General features: G+C 42.4%; 1 protein-coding gene across 1 annotated transcript; it reads right to left on the bottom strand.

The window, feature by feature from the left end:
- Nucleotides 1-1,441: 1,441 nt before the first annotated feature.
- On the bottom strand, nucleotides 1,442-24,219 carry laptm4a (lysosomal protein transmembrane 4 alpha). The gene is made up of 7 exons (XM_072498892.1): nucleotides 24,018-24,219; nucleotides 15,575-15,695; nucleotides 14,023-14,099; nucleotides 13,789-13,911; nucleotides 8,766-8,861; nucleotides 6,116-6,214; nucleotides 1,442-2,480 (listed from the first exon to the last, which is right to left on the bottom strand). Exons 1-7 carry the CDS (start codon nucleotides 24,114-24,116, stop codon nucleotides 2,406-2,408), a joined length of 690 nt encoding a protein of 229 aa, XP_072354993.1. The 5' UTR covers nucleotides 24,117-24,219; the 3' UTR covers nucleotides 1,442-2,405.
- Nucleotides 24,220-25,283: the final 1,064 nt, after the last annotated feature.

Here is a 25,283-nt window from a genome sequence, read left to right as displayed (position 1 = left end):
AGACCCTGAGAAGAAAGAGCTACTCAGACGACCAATGAGCCAGAGCCGCTGAATGCTCACAGTGCCTGGTCTGCCTTAAAAGTCACCATATCAGCATCTGCGAGGAGATGCTCGGGCTCTTGACATGGAGTCACCAAGACTGGTGCGACGAGAACGATCAGTGCTAACCACTGTCACCGTTTAAATATCTTTCAACTGTAAAAAATAAACTCAAACACCTTTTGCTCTCGGCCGATGCAGCTGGATTTGCTTTGTGTTTCCAGATTTTTCTGCAGTGTTTTGCCTTTGAACGCCAGTTATATCATCTGGATTTTTTTTTTTTTTTTTTTAAATGAGCTCTCCTCTTGTCCTATCATTTCAGAACATCTTATAACTGTATGATGGATTATTTCCCAGCTATCCACACAAATGTTCATTTCCACTCTTGCTGTCCTCATGGTTTTGAGCAAACTGCAGCAATTTTGCATTGTAGTTTCATTCACCGATTCAAATCTGGGTTGAAACCAGAGATCGCGTTTGAACCAGATACTTCTGCAGTTTTCAGAGCAAAGAGACATTCATCCAATTAGGAAGGAATGGGGCTGGGCAAAGGAGGAGGAAACAAAGAGCTTTGAGCTTGAATGATGGAATGTGAAACATTAAAACTCACAGACAGTGAATCTTTTCTAGGGTGGGTACTAAAACATCTACAATTTTTGTCAGTAGCAAAAAAAAGTAAGGATGCAGTTAGGACAACCATCCTCCAAAAACGTGAGCTTATCCAAAGCTCTGCTGCCTGTGTCTGAATTCACACCAAGTCCTATTCACCGATCATACTTGCACTCACTTACCTACACACTGGCTCGCTCTCCATCAGCACCTCAAATATCTGTTCAAATGCTCCCATGGCCTCATACCGACCATGTTACATCCTCCAGGCTTACAAGTCTCTTGAGATCTCTGCTCTTCCAATTCTCATCTCTGTATTTCCCACTTCTATTGCCCCACTATTGGTTACCGTGCCTTCAGCGGTCTTTGTCCCAAGCTCTGGAATTCCCTTCATAAATCTTTTAATCTCTGCACCTCTTTTTCTCCCCTTTAAAACACTGCTTAAAATCTTCCTCTTTGACCAAGTGTTTGGCCATTTGTCCAAGGATTATCAATTTCTGGATGGTCATGAAGCACCTTGAGACGTTTCACTACCTCAAAGGCACTTTACAAGTTGCAGACAACTGCACACCATGAAACAAACAAAAAAAGGATGGTAAATTATTCCATTTATAGATGGATGTTTTGGGCTGCAAACCATTTAATAAAATATTAGTTTTCAGAAAAGCTAGAGAGATAAACGTTTGTAAATATACCTACTTGCGGGCACAAAGGTTTTCTACTGGGGAAATACCAGTTTAAAGCTACAGCTTATTCTAAATATAATTTTAAAAGTATAATAACTATAGTCAAGTTTATTATACAAGGGAATGACAGTTCTTTTAATCTAACAGATTATCGCTTTAAAGAGAAATGTAAATGCATTATAAATTGGAACATTTAATAGCATTTTTTAGATTAAAGTGACAAATAAAGGAATCATCCAATCCTTAAAATGATTGTTTACACTTGTATCAGTTATACAATGCAGAAAACAGCAACACTTTTTTTAAGCATTACAACTTCCTCTCCATCACCTAAAAATACTATATTATACCGAAAGGGATCTGAAAACAAATTGACAGCACAAGGAAAAATGCACAAATACATTTCATCCACACATCCAACAGTCCATATTGTTAATGGACACATAATTCACCAGTCTGAATTGAAAATTCCAACAGTTTGAAGTCTGTCTTGCAGTAAAAAAAAAGTGCAAAGTTGGATGGACCAGTGGAAAACTGCTGTGTTGTACATTTCAGCCTCAGGAGGTTGCATTAGCATTTAATGTTAGATCACCTGGAACCTCTAGTGGTAGAAACTATGTATTGTTTATTTCAATTTCCAAGTTCTGCACTGCATTCCAACAAGTGTTATCAACTGCTCATCTACTTCAAATGGTCAAATTTTGAATTAACGACCAGCTCTGTCCTGTATTTATTTCAAGAACGACTCGGCTCTCCATTTGATGTTATGAGGAAAATATAAAAATACAAACATACCCAGATAATTTTAAATGAAAGGGAATTGGAATACAAAAAAATCTCAACCTGGTGCAGAAGGATTAAAGATACTCACCCAGTCAAGTAGAGAAAGTAGAAAAATGCATATTCAAGGCTTTCAATCTCAATCAAGTTTACATACAAAATATAATTTTCTAGATACTTTAGAAGTTTACACAAATACAGAATACCTCTTACAAAGTCTCAAAGTTTAAATGCAAGGTAATCAGACTTAAATTTGAGAAAAATGCTCATGTTATTGATTTACATTTGAGTTCAAGCAGGCATGTAAGGAGGTGGCGGTTCCTTCTCTGGCATCTTCACAGCCATTTCGTAAGTTGGCAGCACATACTAAAAAAAAAATTCAAGCATAATTAATTAGAGCCATGAAATCTCAAAAAAATCTACTACAAATGGAAATTAATAATTTCATCATGGAAGCCAGTACAGGTTGCTCAATGTATGTTCACAATTGCTTACTGTAGTCACTTAGCCTGATGACTGACTTTGGACAAAACAAGTTGTGTATACCAAGAAAAAGTATGATCGTCTAATTGGCACCGTGAAGATGAAGTACTGCAATAAACATCCAAAGTACTATTTTAATAAAAAAGCTACCGTAATTCGTCATATTACTGTCTTGAAAAATAGCAATTAACACTAACTGAGACAGAAAGCAGATAGAAAATGTACCCCGTTAATGTTGCAAAGAACTCTACTCGAACAAGTGTGATAACTTCTGGAGTTGCTGATCAATATTGTGATTCAGCCAAGTGTGACATTTCACTTGTAAGACTTGGGATTTTCAGTTGGCTGGAAAACAACCTTTTAAACCAGTCTTTGATCATTTTTGGAACTTGTTTTATTCATGTTTGAGTTGGGTACAATGAAGAAAGCAGGCGATTAAAGCCAGTTCTGCTTAAACCAGACAATTTAATTTAACTGATAAGTCCAAATATACAGTATGCTTTTTTTCCCCAGACATTGATTTAACTGAAATAGTACCTTCTGCTGCAGAATCTTGTGTTTTTTTTTTTTTTTTTTTAAGTGTTCCCTGAGGCAGTCACATGCAGCCTATTAATACACGCACGTGCCAGTAAGCAAATTAAGTGTTGCAAGCAGCACGTGCTATAGCAATAGCATTCAAAAGGGCACAATCCACTACCCTTTAGTATGCCACTGAAGGCATACAGTTATTTGAATCATAGACTGTGGTGGGAGGGGATGTGTGGAAAGAAATGAAAAGGAAGAGGGAGTCAATCCATAGACTAAACAGGAATAGTTTAACTGTGGAACAGTAGGCTGAAGTCTTGCAATAGAACTCATCAGTGCAGTCAAGTGCTATACTACAACTTAGAAGCACCATGAAAACAAATATATGACTTAGACAACCAACTTGAACCAGGTCTAGAATAACCACTAAAGCCAGCTAAACTATCAAAGACAAACTTCACTTTTGTTAAAAAACCTCCAGAGAGAGAGAGAGAGACCATTTTACAAAAAAATATGACAAGTGATTGCACAAGTTCCCTCTATTTGGGGACAAAGCTAGTTAAGGTTGAAAACAAAACTTAGGTCAAAAGCTTCTTAAAATTGTGCTATAGTGTCCAACACATCACTTGAAACTAGAGTGGTACCCAATCATTTATGCAGATGATGCACTATCACTATTGAGAAGGATTTGCCATTATGCCAGCTAGTTACTTCCATTTTAAGAATTGTAACACCTCAGTTAAACTTCATTGAATTCGTAATCACTTTTGATCAGTGTTGGATCAAATGACTGAAAACAAAATCTGCAAGGAGAAATATCATATAAATCATGCTAGACTCATTCAAAAACTGTACTCTCCACACAAGTGAAGACATTTTGCCAATGAGTTTGGAACCAGCTGCCAAACCCATCCCATGCACCTGGAGCCTGGACTAAGGATGTGACTACTTCCTAGCCAGAACAAACTATCTTTTTAAATAGTTTGCTGTTCCAACTGTCATGATAGGGAGACGTTCAGAACTTGGGTCCCAAAATTAGGTAATTTGGACATTCTGAATTCTCCCTCAGTGTACCCGAACAGGCGCCGGAATGTAGTGACTAGGGGCTTTTCATAGTAATTTCATTGCAGTGTTAACGTAAGCCTACTTGTGACAATAAAGATTTTTTTTTATTTTTAAAATGGAGTTTAAGATGTAGCAGGCAATTTAGGGGTTAAACAGACAGAGGGAAAAGACTACTAGCAGCAGAGTCAGAGGTATACACCCACTGCCTAAGCTACTTTGTCCCATTCAGACTTAACCTTGTTAGTGGGAATACACAGGATGCCCCAGTTCAACCAGGATGATCCACTGTCATTCGGGACAACCTTGTTTGACCAGCCCTTATCCCATCAGAGTCTGATTACCTATTAGTCCGTCAATGAAAGGTTAGTTAGATATGAATGGCATAGCTCTGTTGTTTTGTAGAAACAGGAGTGGGAAATCAGGTAGTCACGATAATGATAATGTGAGTCTGGCAACCTTAGGGGAGAACTTTTGTTTGAGGGGATGGGCGGAGCTTAGAGAGAAAGAAAGAATGTTGTTCTGAACAGTTACAGGGAGAAGGTTATGGAAATCGATCAGAAGTTGCCACCGAGGCAGGCTTTGGAAAATGATTGAACAAATGAAAAGTTGCTTTGTAAATGTAAGGATTGGCTTTGTCTGTTTGTGTAAGTGGAACGAGGGCTGCATGTTCATGTACACTGTTGTTTAATGGGAACTAGAGTGTTAGTGTTAGAGCTGAAGCAAAAGTAAAACATGGTTTTATTCTCTTTTTTTATAAAAATAAATTTAGAGTACCCGATTCTTTTTTCCCCCCAATTAAGGGGCAATTTAGCGTGACCAATCCACCTACGCTGCGCATCTTTGGGTTGTGGGGGTGAGACCCACGCAGACACGGGGGGGAATGTGCAAACTCCACATGGACAGTGATCAGTGATCAAATTCTCTTTTGTTTTAATAAAGTTTGTTCATAAAATAATCAAACCCTACACAAGACCCGGGTTCAATACTGGCCTTGGGTGACTGTCTGTATGAAGTTTACACTTTCTCCCAGTGTCTGAGTGGGTTTCCTCCAGGTGCTCCGGTTTCCTCCCACAGTCCCAAAGATGTGCAGGTTAGGTAGATTCGCCATCATCAATTGGCCCTTAATGTCCAGGGCTGTACAGGTTAGGTGGGGTTACAGAGATAGGGTGTGAGAATGGGCTACGGTAGAGTGCTCTTTGAGGGTTGGTGCAGAGTCGATGGGCTGAGTGTCATCCTTCTGCACTGTCGAAATTCTGTGATATTTCTTACATTACTTCTGGAACAAATCAATCTTTCCGTCCGCAATAAAACTTAAAAAAATTATGGTATTTGGTCCAGTCTCTTAGCCACTGTCCAGAGCTGACCAGGTATCTGTAACACAACCCTGTTGAAGATTACAACCACAGCATTTTCTCAGTAGCAGCACTGCAATATCAAGTATCACTTCCTGCATACTACACATTTAATATGGAGCAAGTCAGGCACCATAATGGGAGAGCAGAGCAGTACTAAAAAGGGGAAAAGTCAAGTTACTATCTCATCCTCATCATCTATATTGGGTGGCACAGTGGTTAGCACTGCTGCCCACAGCATCAGGGACCTGGGTTCAATTCCACCCTTGGGTGACTGTGTGGAGTTTGCACTTCCTCCCCGCGTCTGTGGGTTTCCTCCGGGTGCTCCTGTTTCCTCCCACAGTCCAAAGATGTGCAGGCTTTGTGGATTGCCATGCTAAATTGCCCCATAAGTGTCCAAAATAGATGTGTAAGTTAGGTCAAGTGGTTATTGGGATTGGGCAGAGGGCAGAGCTTGAGTGTAGTGTTCTTTCAGAGGATCGGTGCAGACTTGATGGGCCGAACAGCATTCTTCGGCACTATAGGGACTCTATTCTTCTATGTTGGTTATCTACAATTTACAGTATTTTTGCATACCTGTATAGGTGTTTCAAATGCTGGGTACACAGCTATCTCAGGTGTGTTCCTATTATTGATGTACTTGTAGCAGTTCCAAACACAGTTGATGAAGTAAGCCTGTGAAATAAAGCAGCAAAATATGTATGTACTTGATTAGCTGTTTTAATTAATACAAAATAGAAAGATTCACTAAAATATTTATGAACTTATCAAAACACTAAATGAGACAATAATGGAGTTTAATGGACTTTTGTTTGCTTTACAAACACCATATCAGGCTGTTTCAACTCAAATTTTCTGCTTAAAGGCACATTCCAATTATGGGTCAATGACAGATTGCATCAGTCGTTTAGATCTCAAACCAGAGCTTGTTGCAGGTTCCACCCTTAACAAATGATACTTATGCTACTTCATAAGTGATTGAGTTTAGTGACTGTCAGGCTTCATAGGTGCCAGCATCGAAACTTCCTGGTCAACGTTTTCTAGGTAGCAACAGTGCAAGCGCTGGTATTTGGTGTCATTCTTTGTGCAAGGGGTGTTGATGTCTGGCAGACGGTCGCGTTCTGATCTGTTAAGACTTTTGGAGTGTACTTTCTCTCTGCTGCTGCCGAGTGTGTAGTCAGTGCCGCAATCTGCACTGTAATAAGTGCAGGTGCTGAGAACAGTGGGCAGATAGCATCATCTCATGATGACCAAGTTTGGTTGATGAAATGTCCAGACCTTGGGTGATGCCACAATACCTTGTCGAGGTGTCTATCCTAAAAGGTGTTGGTGACGAGTGCATTTAGGGTACAAGGCTCAAGAAGGCAGCGTCCATTATAATTGATTGTGCTTACTCCACAATGACAGAGGTCACGAATCACTGTCTGTCTCAATGCATACACTGAAGCCACCCAGGATAAATAGCTTCTCCACATTTGTAATGTCCCTCAGAGTTGTGAAATGCTCTTTGTCTGAGATGCTGACAGAGATAGTATTGTACCTCCAGAAGATAGTTGCAAGGACATGAGGTGCTCTGAGGTTGTCGCTGGCAACTCAATAATCAGTAACTTGCTCACTGCAAAGCATACAACATGATGATAGTGCTCTCCAGCGTGCTTTCCATGCCAGTAGAAGTATAATTAGTCTCCCGAAACGGCATGTGTCAGGTAATCTGGTTTCTTGCAGAGCAGCAATGTCAATACCAAGCTTCTGTAGCTCACGGTCAATCAGTGTAGTCTTGCATACACCTACTGTGGAACGTGGGTAATGCTAATGCTAGGCCACATATTCCACCTTCCAAGATGAAATGTTACCGTTGCTTGCTGCATGAGGTGGTGCAGGTTTGTCCAGAATCTGTACTGTACACCCATCTTGACTTCAAAAGGATGGTATCCCCATAGGGAAAGGCTAAAGTTTGCAGATTTGGGGTCTAATCGGTTGCAGGAGTTGCCAGGTGATGTGAACACGAAATAAATCCCAACCTTCCAATCCCTTTATGGGACTTCACTCCAGATTGTGTGTCCCGTCTTACTCTCTTAGCCATTAACTCAAGTTGAGGGGAGGTGGGTGGAAAATAATCAGCTAACCAAACATGATTGGGAGAAAGAGAATTGGGCAGAAAAGCTATGTAACATGAACAAAAAGTTAAACATTTTCAACTGAGAAAAAAAAAGTGTTAACCACAACGAGGAAGAAAACTGATCATAACTCAGTCATATTTAAATATGACTGAGTTAACGGTTAAGATGTGCAATTTAAAATGCTTATATTGAAAAAGACATGCCATATTTAAGGGTGTAATATTGTACCATGAGTCACTGTGAGGATTCATAGAGGTTTACAGCATGAAAACAGGCCCTTCGGCCCAACTTGTCCATGCCGCCCAGTTTTTAACCACTAAGCTAGTCCCAATTGCCCGCATTTGGCCCATATCCCTTTATATCCATAACTATCTAAATGCTTTTTAAAAGATAAAATTGTACCCGCCTCTACTACTGCCTCTGGCAGCTCATTCCACACTCGTGAGAAAATATTGCCCACTGGACCCTTTTGTATCTCTCCCTCCTCACCTTAAACCCTCTAGTTTTAGACTCCCCTAACTTTCGGCAGAAGATGTTAACCATCTCCCTGACCTATGCCCCTCATTATTTTATAGACCTCTATAAGAGTTCTTTTCTTCACTGAATATTACAGATTAATAATAATCTTTTTATTGTCACAAGTGGGCTTACATTAACACTGCAATGAAGTTAGTGAAAAGTCCCTAGTTGCCACATTCCAGCGCCTGTTTGGGTACACAGAGGGAGAATTCAGAATTCTCAGCTGGTACGGGAATTGAACCCGCGGCTGCTGGCCTTGTTCTGCATCACAAACCAGCTGTCTAGCCCACTGAGCTAAACCAGCCCCTTAGAACAGTACATTTATACAATGAGACACTTGACCTATGCAAGTAGTCTATAAATTGATTGTTTGGTGATTTACACAGGTCATTCTTTTTAAAATGTGTTTTAATAGAAGTGTTTCTGTAGCTATCTTTCTATATTTAGGTTTGTGATTCTAGCTTTTTATTTGTTCTACAATTAAATATAGAAATTATCACAAATTTTAAACACAATCATAGTTTACTCAAATTGCCATACATGTTCAAACCACAAATCTTGCTATGGTTTTGCTTCTACTGCTTTACCTTAACAGTTATAATAATGGTGAAAGAAAGTAGAACTATCAGTAGAAGGCAGCTGGAGTCCAAAGCAAGAAGGTCATCCTTGTAAGGGAAGTCAGGCTGTAAAAAGAATACAACATTTATGTTGTGCATTCGAAATATTAACCACAGCAGTTTATATTTGTTGCTCATCACAAAAACACAAAAATGATCTTGAAATATGCATATGATAAATAATATAGCTGGAATATATTTAAGGGTGTAATATTGTACCATGAGTTAGTGTGAGGAGTCACAGAGGTTTACAGCATGAAAACAGGCCCTTCGGCCCAACTTGTCCATGCTGCCCAGTTTTTAACCACTAAGCTAGTCCCAATTGCCCGCATCTGGCCCACATCCCTCTACAGCCATAACTATCTAAATGCTTTTTAAAAGACAAAATTGTACCCGCCTCTACTACTGCTTTGGGGCAGCACGGTAGCATTGTGGATAGCACAATTGCTTCACAGCTCCAGGGTCCCAGGTTCGATTCCGGCTTGGGTCACTGTCTGTGCGGAGTCTGCACATCCTCCCAGTGTGTGCGTGGGTTTCCTCCGGGTGCTCCGCTTTCCTCCCACAGTCCAAAGATGTGCAGGTTAGGTGGATTGGCCATGATAAATTGCCCTTAGTGTCCAAAAATTGCCCTCAAGTGTTGGGTGGGGTTACTGGGTTATGGGGATAGGGTGGAGGTGTTGACCTTGGATAGGGTGCAGACTTGATGGGCCGAATGACCTCTTTCTGCACCGTATATTCTATGATAATATCTGTCCATTTATGTTAATCAGCAAATAATTGGCAAATTAAGTTCAACATATAAATATCTGAAGTAGTAGTTTTGTTGAAGTCACTTATTACTTGGAAGAAGCAAGTCTAGATGGGGTACTGGAACAAAAACAGGTCTTGCATGCAAATACATCATTCATTAAAAGTTGCACCGTGGGTTAGAAAGACCATATAAAAAGCCAACCAGGTACTATATGGCTAGAGAGATAAAATTGAAAAGTATGGAAGTTAGTCTAAACTCATACTGAACTACGATTAGACTGTACGCAGCTTTGGTCATCATATTCTGAAATGGGGCACTGGACAGGGTGCAGAGATGGTTTACAAGGATGATGCCAAAAATATGCAGGTGCGTATCAGAAAAGAATTGATGGGGTGAGTCACTCTTGTAAAAAAGACCAAGCACCGAATAGAGGTATTTAAAATAATGAGAAGTTTTCATAGAAACCATTCAGAGACAATGTTTCCTCTTGTGGGGAAGAGCATAACTAGAGACCATCAATAAGATAGTCACCAAAAAAATCCAATGGGAACTTAGAAAGAAACTTTACCCAAAGAATGGTAACAATATGGAACTTGGTACCAGGGCAGCACAGTGGTTAGCACTGCTGCCTCATAGCTCCAAGGTCCTGGGTTCAATTGCAGCCTCGGGTGACTGTCTGTGTGGAATTCTTCCAGTGTCTGCGTGCCCCCGCCCCCCCCTCGTTCTCCAGTTTGCTCCCACCATCTAAAGATGTGCAGGTTAGGTGGATTGGCCATACTAAATTGCCCCTGGTGTTCAAAAGGTATGGTCGGGTTACGGGGATAGGCTGGAGGGCTGGACTTTCGTAGGATGCTCTTTCCAAGGCTGGTGCAGACTCTATGGGCCGAATGGCCTCCTTCTGCACTGTAAATTCTATGATTCTATGAAATCGCTGCAGGAGCTTCTCAGGATAGCGCCCCACAACCAACTATAAGACCATAAGAAATAGGAACAGAAGGCCGTTCAGCCCCTCAAGCCTGCTCTGCCATTCAATAGGATAATGGCTTATCTGACATGCCTCACCTCACGCTCACTTTCCTGTCCTTTCCTCGTAACCCTTGATTCTCTTCCTTACTGATCAAGAATCTATCTCAGCCTTAAATATACACAGGGACTCTGTTCCCACAACTGTCTGTGGCAAGGAGTTCCAGAGACTCAATCCTCAGAAGAAATACCTCCTCATCTCAGTCTTAAATTGGCACCACCATTCTGAGACAGTGCCCTCTGGTCCTAGACACACACGAGGGGAAACAGCCTCTCAAGCATTTATCCTGTCAAGTCCCTTAAGAATCCGAAATGTTTCAATGAGATCACCTCTCAATCTTTTAAATTCCAATGAGTAGAGTCCCAAGATGCTTAACCTTTGCTCATAAGACAATCCCTCCATACTGGGGATCATCCTAGGGAACCTTCTCTGAACCACCTCCAATGAAATAATATCTTTCCTAAAATAAGGGGACCAAAACTGTTCACAGTACCCCAGATGTGGTTTCACCAGTACCTTGTACAATTGCAGCAAGACTTCCCTACTCCAACTCCCTTGAAATCAGCACCAACATTCCATTAGCCTTCCTGATTCCCTGCTATACCCATGTGCTGGCTGTGTGTTTTGTACACAAGTAAATCCAAGTCTCTTGTGTTGGCAGCTTTATGCAGTTTTTGTCCATTTAAATGTTCTTTTGTTCTCCATTCCAAAATTAACTTCACATTATACTCCATTTGCCAGCTTTTTGCACAATTGCTTAACCTATCAATATCCCTCTCGTAACTTGCCTTTCTACCACCTAATTTCATGTCATCTACAGATTTGGGGGTGGGGGCTGCTGACAAGGTTGGTGTGGCGCAGTTGGAAGGAGATCGGTGACGGGTCTGGATTGTCGCATGACCCTGCCCGGCTCAAAATGGGGTATGGCTCATCGGCAAGGAAAAGGGGCAGTGAACCCCCTGATCAGGCTGGTCACTTGGAACGTGAGGGATTGAATGAGTCGGTCAAACGGCCGCGTGTGTTTGCGCACCCGAGGAGTCCGAAGGCATATGTGGCCTTTTTTGCATGAGTTGCACCTGAAGATAGGGGTCCGGCAAGGCTGAGGAAGAGATGAGTGGGGCAGGTGTTTTTTTCAGTGTTGGATGTGAAGACAAGGTGGGGTGGTGGCATTGGTTAATAAGCGGGTAGTTCGAGGTGTGGAGTATTGTGGCCGATCCCAGGGGGGGGGGGGGGGGGGGGGGGGGGCAGAAAAGAGAGATAGAGATATGTGATGTTGAGTGGAAAGCTGGAGGGAATGCCAGTGGTTCCGGTAAATGTCTATTGTGCGAGTTGGGGTGATGTAGATTTTATGGAGGATGCCTCAGTGTAGGCACCAATCTGCGACAACCATAGGCAAGGCTGGGTGCAAAGTTTCAGGGGTGGCAGCAGGCAAGGATTGAGCGATTTAATATTCGTTTTTTGGGGAGAAAATTTCCGAAGTTGGGAGTACCTGGAGGAAGAGTACGAGTTGCCCAGGTCGGAAACTTTGCAAGGAGAGAGATGCCGTCCATTCCTGGGTTGCAGCCCCTGGGTTTGCAAGACATGGTGCTGTCGAGGGACGAAAGAGAGAGGGGAAGGTGCCCGATATCTACAAGGATGGTGAATGAGTCCTCATCGTGTGTGAGGATAAACCTCATCCAGTTCAAAGTGATACATAGGGCGCTTTATATAGTGGCAAGGATGAGTAGATTCTTTGAGGGGGTATAGGACAGGTGTGGGCGGTGTGCGGGGTGGCCCACGAATCATGTCCACATGTTCTGGACATGTCCCAAGTTTAAGGGGGTTCGCAGGTGTGATGTCCGAGGTGGTGGGTGTGGAGGTGGTCCAGAGTCCAGAGATGGCGATATTTTGGGTGTCGGATGACTCGGGAGTCCGGAGGGTGAGAGAGGCCGATGTTTTGGCCTTTGCCTCCTGATAGCCCAGAGACGACTTTTCTCAGGTAGAAGGACTCAGAGTTGCCAAAAGCGGGGGTGTGGGTGAGCGACCTGGCAGAAATCCTGAGGCGGGAGAAATCTTATCGGGGGCGGTGGATGGGTTGTTTGGTTGTTCTGCTGCTTCTGTTTGTTTATATGAAAATGCCTTGAATAAAATATTTTTTAAAAATTGCCCCTTCATGTCCAAAAGATTACAGGGGTTGGGTGAGGGGCTGGCATCAGGTAGGGTGCTCTTTCAGATGGTCGCTGCACTCAATGTGCCGAATGGCCTCTTTCTACACTATGAGGAGAAATCAAGTCAGTTGGGGGGGGGGGGGGGGGGGTGCGTGCGCAATCTCAAAGGAACTTATAAAATTCTAATAGGACTTGCAGGAGGATGGTTCCAATGATTGGGGTGTCCAGAACCAGGGGGTCACAGTCTGAGGGTACGGGGTAAGCCACTTAGGACGGAGATGAGAAGAAATGGCCTGTGGAATTTGCTACCACAGAAAGCAATTGAGGCCAAAAAACTGTACATGCTTTCACGAAGGAGTTAGATATAGCACTTTGGGCGAAGGGGATCAAAGGATATGGTGGTGGGGGGGAGGCAAGATCAGGCTATTGAGTTGGATCGCAATGAATGGCGGAGCAGGCTCCAAGGGCTGAACGGCCGCCTCCTGCTCCTATTTTCTATGTTTATATTTAGAGATACAGTTCTACCATGATAATCTTATAAACCAAAGATCATACACTTCATTTATGCCGTATGTCAAGTTGAATACAAACAATTCAATTGTTGAAATAATTTGCATTTGTATTCTGTCTACATCCAGGTGACTTTTTGAAGTGTAAGCAAACATGAAAACGATGTCCATTGTAAGATCCAACAAAAACTGGGATAATAAACTACTCTATTTTGGGGGTTGCTGGCTAGGTCACCAAGGAGAACACTACAGTTCTGTAGATCACATCATTGGACCATTTATTTCAATCTGAAATTGTTTGACATTTTATCCAAAAGACAGCACCTCCAACAATGGAGCATTTCCACAGAATGCAATGAAGTACCATCCTATAAGTGCACAAAGCTGAGGAAATGGTGCTTGCAACTTAGCTACTCCACATATTTGTCCGTATAAATTCAAAACTGAATGTAACAGGTAAACACAGGATTAATTGAAAAATGTCAGGGGTTAGGATTATTAGCACTAAGATCTACCCCCAAGTTCCAATTGTTTCAAAAAATGACTTTTAACTAAAACTTACCAGCTGGTCCAGATAGTCCTTGATTCTGGGCACGTAGGTGAGAGAGCTGATAGCAATAAGGCAAGAAAGGGCAAAATTAAACAACAGGTAGCAGAAGAATGGAATCAGCCATCCTCCACGATGCTGAATGAAAGGAAAAAAAAACAAATAATAACAATTAGAAAAAGTTGCATATTTAGCAATTATAACCCAAGAACAAGTAAACCTTTCAGGCAAAGTAATGAAAATACTTACAGTGACAGCACCATACACCAACATGGCACTGATAGTAAACATCAAAAGTGAGATGGTAAAGCCAACACAAGCATTCTCTATACAGAGGGAAAGGGGAGGGGGAAAAAAAGAAATTTATAAAATAATATTAACGACAGGGTTAAGTATATCTGGTCAGCAGCAAAGATTTTGAAAATTCTATAGGTTTATCATTCAAACCTCAAATATTGAGGCTTCATTAGAACGCTAGAGTCCTAATCTAAATACCACAGATACAGCTGCTAAATGGCTTTAACAATTAAAATATATTAAGGCTACGTGTGGATTTCTTCCAGAAAATGATCAAAAGCACTTCATAATTAAGGGAAATATATAATTCAGGTTTCCTCCTAAGAGAAACTATTACTGCATATTTATCTTAAGCTTTGGATAACATTTCCATATGAACAGCACACGGGTGTATTAGTTACCTACATTTACAAGTTGCTTCTCCAGAACTAGGTATTGTATTGTGCAAAATGTTACTTTTCTGCTTAATAAGTTACATCTTCAACAAGAGAAGGAATAAGCAAAGGAGAACGCAAAGCACACAAGTACTTCTTTGTCCACAGGACAGAAGTTAATTCAAGGCACTCCCAATACTGACAACACAGAGGAATATCTACATCCATTCTCAATGTTGTCAAGAGTACCCATTCTTTTTTTTCCTATTAAGGGCAATTTAGCATGGCCAATCCACCAGCCTGGACATCTTTTGGGTTATGGGACTGGGACCCACGCAAACATTGGGAGACTGTGCACACTCCACATGGACAGTGACCCAGGTCCGGGATCAAACCCGTGTCCTCAGTGCCATGAGGCTGCAGTGCTAACCGTTGTGCCACAGTGCCACCCCTAATGTTGTCAATTGTTCAAAATCTCCATACTGCTCCAATGTGTACCTCCCAAAATGAACAGTTATACAATCGGATTAGGGATTATACCTCCAGCTGGTTTGGATTTTATTCCAATCCAAGTTACGCAAGAAAGTTGAGCCTGAATTTTATTCAGCTAGTTTCACTTATGGCCAAGATCAGGTAAAGTGTGCCACATTATCATTAAATATTTACAGGAATAAACCATAAATATAGAAAATGCTGGACAAACTCAGCAGTTCTGGCAGCATTAGTGGAGATAGAAACAGAGTTAATGTTTCTAGTTCATATGATTCCACACAGGAATGAACCAACTGTTTCTGCTGAGGTCCCCTCAGGTGGATAAATTGCACATTTGTGCACTATTCAGGAAAGTGCTGTCTGGTGATCCAGGGCAATCCTTTTATCATCATCACAAAAAAGATCAGGTCATCATTACATTGCTATTGTGGGACCTCGTGTATTTTATGGTACTGGACTAACATTTGATTCACCATTAATGTTATACATCTTCAGAAGAAATAATCGCAGCTTTTCAGCATTTAAATTTATAACACAAGGAACTATTTCTGAAAAAGGTACCATTGCAATGTGCGCAATGAGATAAGAAGCTGCTCACGAACGGAATAAAAGCCATGCATATAAAATATTTTGCATACCTGTTACTCTGTCTGAGGAATAGTAGTTTCCAATAACTTCGTATTGTATGTCCAGTGGAGGTACTGTTTCAGGGTGAGTTATTGCCACAGTCAATAAAATGCCCATCAGTAAATTCACCACCTGCTCAACAAAGATTTATACACAATAACTACTGGGCAATAAAATACTGGACTTCAGAAAGTCTATATGATACCATTATCACACACACATTATAAAGTAGAAAAGAACTAACACAAGGCAAGTTCTGGCAATATATTCAACATTTCCTACATCTCTTGCAAACCCATTCTATGACATTAACAAGCAATTAAAATTGAAAATTGATGTACTTTTGTTAATTAAAGTTAGCAAGGAATATGGGGCAACAGCTGGTATATGAAGTTGTATCATGGCTGATCCACAATCTAATCAATGGTGGAAACAGCTCAAGGGCTTAAATGACCAACTGTGTTTCAGTGAGTCTGCAAAGCAGCACTGTATTAATTAGGAAGCAAGTATGAATCACGAGGTGCAGTCTGCAGAATTCCCAAATTCTAGTATGTCTTTAGGCTTTTTAAAATGCTTAGATTTCATCAATATGAAACTTGTTTTTGTAAAGCAAGCCAAGTTTGCCTATAGGTCTTGGTACTGAAGAGACCACCTATATTTCACAGAAACAGGAAAGTCTATAGATGCTTCTAGTTGCACGGAAAATGTTTTGTAGATTATGGAGCCCATCATAACTTATTTGTACTCCATAGCAGCATTTTGATTGCCTTCCTCTGACTAATGGGTAGAGATCTTCCCATACATTCCTGGACCACTGCATTAAGAATAGCTTTCTAAATATAGTTTTCAATCTACTGCCAAAGCCCTAGTGGATGCCCATTGAAAGTTATGACAGAACACATTTCCAAATGCATTAGTGATGTTGCAGGTATGAGGATATGCAGCTTGTAGAACTCTAGCTAGTGTAAAAGTCTAAAGTTACAGGCAATGGTAACTTTGCCCAAATATGGAGTGCATAACATACAAAGCAAAATGGCAGGTATGTATACATTTATGCCAGTGTCCTACTAGCCAGATTTAAATCAAAATATTTTGTCTACACCAGCAAAATTGTTAAGTAACAAACTAAGGTTTTGATGGTTAATTCAAATCAAAGTTGATACAAATGGATGTGCTCAATACTCAAAAGACCTTTTGTGCAACACTTTCAATTTAATGGAAAATAAGGCTGTAATAATTCAGGGGTTTGTTTTGGGTTTATTGTTACAAATTTGAGATCGCAGGTATGGCATGAAATCTGAAGCTTCTATGAGGAGCAAGAGCTGCAAAAACTATAAATGGTGTTTTTAAAATCATCAATCCTGATAATGCGAGTGCATGATTGATTCTTTTGCTCAATTATAACACACCTAACTTTCTGCTTTCCTGAATGGATCTGCACAACACTTATAATAGCCCCTCTCTGTGCTGTCTTTTGGAGGTGATGGTAGAATCAGTATTTAGGAGTTATACATCTATCAGTATTTAGGAGTTATACCAAGAGAAGTCAAGGGTGTAGGTCTTGGTTATAGAAGGCCCTCCATTACTGGAAGCCAGACAAGCATACATAGGCAAACAAAGGTACTAGCAATCAAAGTTCAAACTAACAAAGTACATTAAAAGACTTGGATTTATATAGTGATTTTCACAACCACAATGTCTCAAACTACTTTACAGCCAATGATAGACTTCTAAATTGCATTCACTGTTGTAATGCAGAAAACATAGCCAGCTCCCAAAATGATCAGATGTTGGTGCAAGGTTTGTTTCGGTGACATTTATGAATGTAGGAATTTCAAGTATATTGTATTTGGTGCAGCAATGGTTCAAGGCCAGGGTTATTATGTGCATGACTACTGCAGTAGGATTTTTAAAAATCCTAGCTTGAAAGGCAACTATGTTTTTGGGCGTCAGAGGAGCAATTAAAGCATTGTAAAAGTTCGGGCTAATGGTTTTTATTTGGATTAAGGGGGTTTCATGTGGAGTATTTAATTAGAGACCTTGGTGTTCATTTAGTAAGATGATGTCACTAATGGGAGGAGCTAGAGTATCAGGCATTTTAGCAAAGAAGCAGAGTTAGTTGGTTCCTGAAAATCAAACCTTACAGTTTCTGAAGACTTCAGCTAGAGATCATGCATTGTTCTGAAAGGAATCAGGTCTATCTCTTAAAACAGTCTCAAAGAACACCTCTTAAGCAGGTATGTTTGGATCTGCTAACTGTATTTAAAAGTGTATGCGCCCTGAGATGGTGTTGTGGTATTTTGAGTGGGAATAAAAGATAGCTGTTAAGTTTATTGTGTCACTATTTTCTTGCGTGATGCTAAAGATATTTTAATACTGCATTAAGAGTAAAGTTTGATTTAATATACCATATCCCTAGTTTTGCACGAAATCACTCCTGGAGTGAAGTATCCTTTTCTCAGTCTTACAAAATTCAAATAAAATATTGGGGTTTCTGACCAGTATCCTAGTCACTGTTGAGGTCTGGTTTGGAATTGTACATTCTTTCGTTGATTATTCAGGTCACTGATTTGTAAACCACACCACCTCCAATTACCACAACAAACGTATACAATACAAGATGTTCAGGACTACATGACTTGGGTAAACTCTTCAAACATCTACTTCAGGGTTAACCATATTAATCATGATTCAAAACGTCCAATTACTTCCAAGACTTTCCTGGAGGGCAACAAAGCACAGGCTCTTTTCTTTTTTCTCATCCTGCCCTGGCAAACCATTTTCTGAGGTACCCTCTATCACCCCATGCCCCTCAGGCTCCAAAGTATAGAACTAGTCAATTTAGTCCTCAGGTTAACTAACTATCCTCCAACCAATCAGCAGATTTTCTCCAAAGCAGTTGTGATGATGCCATAACACATCTACCACCCACTTCTTGTTCTCCTGCTCTGCAGTCCTTATGCTAGTGGGTGTGCAGCAGGGAACTGAAGGATTTCAACCCAACTGCAACAAAGGAACAGCAATACATGTCCAAGTGAGGTCCATCACAATATGTAGTCGAGACAAATAGCATAGCTGCATTTAATTGTAAGTTAGGTGATGAGGGCAATGTGCCCTCTAAGCTGCTCAGCAACTCAAAAGTTCCCACACACGCCTTTGAGCAAAAAAAAATGGTATGTTGCACAATGAAAGAGGAATAACAGGATATGTCAATTGAATTAGGCAAATTAGGGTGGGAGGAGACCCTTGTGAAGTATACACATTAAATATAAACCTGCTGGGATGAATGGCCCAATTCTGTGCTGTACTTTGTACTACGTGAATTTTGTCCTTGGCGGTAGCGTCCAAAGTTAGTCAAAATAAGCTTGCTGTAGTACGTACTGTAGATAATACATTCTGAATGCACAGTAGAGTGGCAAAGGGGGTGGGGCAGTGAGTCCAGTGGCACCACTCATATAGGATGGACATGCAGAAATGTTGAAAAGTAGCCTCTCAACATTATTCTTCATAAAGAAAAACTCCAAAAGGCTACATTTTTATGCATTTAGCGCCAAGCAGGGTTTTGTTATATAATTGTGACATCTAGGAAGTCTGGGGAATGTTAATTTCAGTCCCACAAGTTTTGAGTTTGGTCTAGGAAAATGAAGCCAAATTGAACAGATGTCAGGGGTGAGTTTTTACAATTACGTCTAGAGAGACAATGATCGTTTTCAGGAGTAGCTTACATAATCCTGAAGTTTAATACTACTTTAGATCAAAATCAAGAAACTCAAAATTGCTCAAAAAGCCCTTGTGTATTAATTTCCAGTTGAACATATTGAAAATAAAAACTTTATAAATTAGAATCCGGAAAATAAAAGCCACAGAACCACAGGAGTAAGCAAATACATTGTAAGTAGGAAAATAAATGTTAAAAGGGGAAGTGAAGTATCAGGCAAGTCAATCATGTAACTAGTGGCAAGGGAAATATGAAGCAGGAGGAAATGCTTAGAAGTGACATATTAAATTAAAAACCTAACGTTCTTAGGAGTCCATCCAGCCTCTCCACAACCCCTGCAATCTTTAGGCCTTTATGACCAGTTATACAGTGCGCCATCACAAACCAGCCAGTACAGTTATTGTGCAAGGTGGTGAAAAGGAGGAGAAAAACAAACTGGTTAATTTAAGCAATTGCTTTGGAACATACTTCCATGACTTTGTAAAGGCCAGGCTTTCACTCTCACCTCAATGGATGTTCCTTCCTAAAATGTAGTCAGTGTGGTGCTGGAGTTGCATGTATGTCACACAGGACAAGTTACTTACTTGGATGTCACAACCAAACAGCATTCATGGTCACGCCTCTGGTGCCAGTCCAACAAATAACAAGGCTGACAATTTAATTTTACAAAGCACCACAATAGGGTTTCAACTCAAACTGGGTTGTTGCTCACTACCAATCACTGGGTATGTACTATTGGCTTGAGTCAAAACATAACGCAACAAGAATGAGTATGGGGAGGTGATCAAAGATGGTTAAAAGCAGTTTTTGAGGAGGTTTAAGATGATCTGTAGCAAATAGGTATAAACATAAAATTCCAGCAAGCAGGGATGCCATTGACATTGCTTAAAGAAAACAGTAGGCCAGTGTAGGTGGTTGCAGACACAAGACAAAGAGCAGGGAGGAATCTGCAACTATGAAGTTGTTTGCAATAGGAACAGGAGCTGGCCATTCAATCCTTTGAGACTGCCCAGCCATTCAATAGATCGTAGCTCATTGGGTTGTGTCCGAAGCAATAAATGTACAGTTGCAATGTTGGTTTTCTTTTTAATAAAATTATCGAGTACCCAATTATTTATTTACCAATTAAGGGGCAATTTAGCATGGCCAATTCACCCAACCTGCACATCTTTGGGCTCTAGGGACAAAACCCACGCAGACACAGGGAGAATGTGCAAACTCCACACGGACAGCGACCCAGGCCGGGATTCGAACCAGAGTCCTCAGCGCCGTAGGCACTGTGCCACGTGCCGCCCCATAGTTGCAATGTTAATCACCTCCAGCATCTACATGTGTATTGATTGATGTTCAAAGTTGCCAGGACCAAAAGCACAACAAACTGGTGATGAGGCGACGGATCCTTGCAGTAAGGCCACCCGAAAATTAAAGTAAAGAAACTATATTTCAACTGCAAACCACACGTTGGCTTTGAACTGCACGGCAGAAAAAAGGCTGACAGGAAGCTGCTGAGTTAGGACAAAAAGAAAGTTGAAGACTTTAAAAATAAAAGATTAATGCAGCTGGTTGAAAGATTTAAAAGAAAAAAAACCTGTAGCTTTAAGCTACAGATCTCCCCGACCACTCCCAATAAAATTCCCTTCATGACAATTAGAGTGAAATGCTGAAACCTTTGTTTTAAATGCACGCTAAAGCGAAAGGAAATGTCTTTAAACACTCATTCTAAATGAGAGCATATTTAAGCTTCAGGCTCACTGCAGTACAAAGGTTGGAACACTGTGAAATTGATACATTTGTTGAAAAATAAACCTTTATACCCTGCAAGTAAGCACCACCATGCATGCTCACACATTGGAACTGGAGATAGTTATGATTCTAAGTGGATTTTGAGACAATCCACTACCTTTCCCTAGCTCAGAAAATGTTTTTAAAACGGACATTTTCAATAAGGGGGAAGAATGCGTTATTCATTGTATGTCTGGCTTGCTGTACTTTGCAAACCAGTGCATTATGGGATTGTAGGACCCATATTTTCTTGTTCGACTACTGAAGCAATAAAGGACAGTTGCAATGTTAATCACTCCTATGTCTATATATGTACAGAATGGTCTCAAATGGTAACAGGACACTTTCCTGTCTGCCCCTATTATAACCCTGGATTCCCTTATCTATCAAAAATCTAATCAACTCTGTCTTGAATAAATTCAATGACCTAGCCTCCACTGCTTTCTGGGGAACAGAATTCCACGCACTAATGACCATCAGAGAAAATAAGTTCTCCCCATCTCTGTCATAAAAGAGAGACCGCTTATTGCTTTTTTTTTTTAAAATTTAGAGTACCCACATTTTTTTTCAATTAAGGGGCAATTTAGTGTGACCAATCCACCTACCCTGCACATCTTTGGGTTGTGGGGGCAAAACCCACGCAAACACGGGGAGAATGTGCAAACTCCACACAGACAGTGACCCAGGGCCGGGATCGAACCTGGGACCTCGGCGCCATGAGCCAGCAGTGCTAACCACTACTCCATGGTGCTGCCAAGAGACCTCTTATTCTTTAACTGTGTCCCCTAGTTTGAGTCTCCCCCACAAGTAGAAACATCCTCTCAGTATCTACCGTGACAGGTAACCTCACGATTTTATGTGTTTCGATAAGATCACCTCTTATTCTTCTAAACTCCAATGGATAGCGACCCAATCGATTCAACCTTTCTTTATAAAAGATAAGCCCCTCATGCTAGGAATGACTCGAGTGAACTTTCTCTGAATTGCTTCTAATGCAATTATATATATTTTCAAATAAGGAGACCAGGACTGGACACAGTATTCCAGATTGGGTCTGATCAAGGCGTTGTACAGATGCAATAAAACTTATCTATTTTTGTATTCCATTCTCCTTTCATGGTAGCAGACTGGTTAGCACTGTTGCTTCACAGTGCCAGGGTCCCAGGTTCGATTCCCGGCTTGGGTCACTGTCTGTAAGGGGTCTGCACGTTCTCAGAGTGTGTAGCTTTCGTCCGGGTGCTCTGGTTTCCTCCCACAAGTCCTGAAACGTTAGGTGAATTGGTTTTCTGAATTGTCACTCAGTGTACCCGAACAGGCCCTGGATTGTGGCGACTAGGGAATTTTCACAGTACCTTCATTGCAGTGTTAATGTAAGCCTACTTGTGACATTAAAAGATTATTATAAATGCCAACATTTAATTTGCCTTCCTAACTTGCTACACCTGCACATTAACATTTTATAATTAATGTATTGGGACACCCAGATCCCTCTGAACCACCAAGTTTTGATAATTGGTTAGAGAGATGAGCAGTATTTCACATGGGATAGCACATGGCAAGAGTTTTTGTACAGTTAAAAATATATATTTATATCCTCAATTAAGTATTTTTGACGTGTAGTCATTGTTGTGTTGCAGAGCACTTCCTGGGTACTAACAAGATCAAATAGGTGAAAAACAAAAAGTTGGAAATATACAGCATATCAGCCAGCATTTGTAGAGAAGGCAATCAGTTAACATTTCAGGTTAGCACCCAATTAGAAAAGTAAAATATGAAGATGACAAGGCGTGAGAAAATTGTACTGACAAAGGATGAACAGAATTGCATTATAACCAGGGGATATAAGGTAGCAATAAGCAATGTGGATTTTCTGGAATACCACCAAGTATGGACCAAATGGCTCCTTCTGCATTGTAAGGATTGTACGTACACAAGAAACTCTAACTCGACAGCAATCTTGATTAACAATGGGATCAGGGGTTATGGGGAGAAGGCAGGAGATGAGAAAAATTTCAGCCATGATCAATTTGACAGTCAGCCTTTTGGAAAAAATATATCTCAAGACACTTCAAATAATCTTAAATTTTATAATCTGTCTTTAGATTAGTCAAATCAATATATTCAGACCTATGGGACACCAGGGGCCGGGTAAGCGTGTTGACTTTTGAACAGACTTCATCTCCCAGTACTGACACCAAAGAACGTCACATAACCCGGTCATGGGGGGGGGGGGGGGGGGGGAGCAGGAACCGGGCCCCCGGGGGGGGGGGGGGGGGGGGGAAGAGACAGGAACCGGGCCCGGGGGGGGGGGGGAAGAGAGACAGGAACCGGGCCCGGGGGGTGGGGGGGGGGAAGAGACAGGAACCGGGCCCGGGGGGGGCAGAAACTGGGCCCGGGGGGGGGGGGGGCAGAAACTGGGCCCGGGGGGGGGGGGCAGAAACCGGGCCCGGGGGGGGGGGGGGGGGGGGGAGACAGGAACCGGGCCCCCGGGGGAGGGGGGGGGGGGAAGAGAGACAGGAACCGGGCCCCCGGGGTGGGGGGAGACAGGAACCGGGCCCGGGGGGGGCAGGAACCGGGCCCCGGGGGAGGGGGGAGAGAGACAGGAACCGGGCCCCCGGGGTGGGGGGAGACAGGAACCGGGCCCCGGGGGGGGGGGGGGGGGGCAGGAACCGGGCCCCGGGGGGGGGGGGGGCAGGAACCGGGCCCCGGGGGGGAGAGGCAGGAACTGGGCCCCCGGGGGGGGGGGGGGGGCAGGAACCGGGCCCCGGGGGGGGGGGGGGGGCGGGCAGGAACCGGGCCCCCGGGGGGAGAGGCAGGAACTGGGCCCCGGGGGGGGGGGGGGGGGGGGGTCAGGTGCCAGCGGATCCCACAACCGCCTCGCTGTTCCCCCCTCGGGCGGGCGGCCGTTTGTTTATCGCTCCGCCCGCCTCCGCGCATTTCAATTCCGGACTCACCATGTACCAGGTTCCGAGGATAATGGTGCCGGTGCGGACATGGCAGAAAACGCAGCACCGGGTGCTGTACAGGCGGCTGCCGACAGATTTGAAAGTCATTGTTATCTGGGGATGGGGGTCGAGTGGGGGCAACAATTCCGCTCAGCGGCCTGGGCCTTCACCTTGTACCGTCTCTCAACCCGATCTGACAAACCACACCCACCAACCCTGATTGACAGCGGTCCCCATCCAATCACAACGCCGGGAAAGGCAGCCGCACCAACCGACCAATGGGAAGGCGGAGGGGGCGGCTGCGTCACAGTGTTCCACTTTCATTTCGTCATCGAGTGGGCAGACTGGCAGTGCCTGGAAATCAACATCGTCTCTTTATGGCACGGTGCTGGTCTACTGAGTTCTCCATATCTGCAGTTTCATAACTGGCAATAGCAGAGAAGTACGTCATTGTACCCATCGTTTCTCTGCTGCACCAGATGCCACTGCCCTGCCCTTTCCTGTCGCTGCAAGTTTCCCCCTTCCCTGTTCAGCTAATGATCAAATTCCTATGGAAAGCCGTAATTGAACATGCCTTCACCACACACTCAATCAATACAATTCAGATCCAAACCACTTGCTGTGGGAGAACAATTGCCATTGATTATTTTGTCAATTACCTTCAATCTGCCAGTGGGCAGCACGGTAGCATAGTGGTTAGCAAAGTTGCTTCAAAGCTCCAGGGTCCCAGGTTCGATTCCCAGCTGGGTCACTGTCTGTGCGGAGTCTCCCTGTGTCTGCGTGGGTTTCCTCCGGGTGCTCTGGTTTCCTCCCACAGTCCAAAGATGTGCGGGTTAGGTGGATTGGCCATGCTAAATTGCCCTTAGTGTCCCAAAAAATGTTAAGTGGGGGTTACTGGGATACGGTAGATATGTGGGCTTCAGTAGGGTGCTCTTTGTAAGGGTCAGTGCAGACTCAATGGGCCGAATGGCCTCCTGCACTGTAAATTCTATGATCTGCACCCTCTGTTTCTCACAGCTTCCACAGTGGGAGCAGTTTTTCCCTGTCTGCTCTGTTCAGACTCCTCATGACTTTGAATATCTCGACCAAATATCATCTCAACCATTGTTTTTCCCTTTCAGCCATTCAACTGAATCATGGGCGATGGGTCTACGAAAACACCATTTTACCATTCTCAAATTTTTCCATGCATTTGAAGTTCCCCCTCCTTGGAACCATTCTTGGAATATTCTTTGTAGTCTTCCTGAACATATGTTCTAAAGTATGCTGCCCCGA

The sequence above is a fragment of the Scyliorhinus torazame genome, chromosome 4, assembly GCF_047496885.1.
Source record: "Scyliorhinus torazame isolate Kashiwa2021f chromosome 4, sScyTor2.1, whole genome shotgun sequence".
Classification (NCBI taxonomy): Eukaryota; Metazoa; Chordata; class Chondrichthyes; order Carcharhiniformes; family Scyliorhinidae; genus Scyliorhinus; species Scyliorhinus torazame.
Note: the sequence above shows the minus strand (reverse complement) of the source record. Positions and strands in the feature narration are given on the sequence as shown.

Excerpts from the sequence above, each read along its gene's own strand:
- laptm4a (XM_072498892.1), bottom strand. The coding sequence starts at position 24,116 with ATGACTTTCAAATCTGTCGGCAGCCGCCTGTACAGCACCCGGTGCTGC. Across the intron at positions 15,696-24,017 it reads TCCTCGGAACCTGGTACATG|GTGGTGAATTTACTGATGGG; the intron begins GTGAGTCCGGAA and ends TTTGTTGAGCAG. Across the intron at positions 14,100-15,574 it reads TTCCTCAGACAGAGTAACAG|AGAATGCTTGTGTTGGCTTT; the intron begins GTATGCAAAATA and ends CCCTCTGTATAG.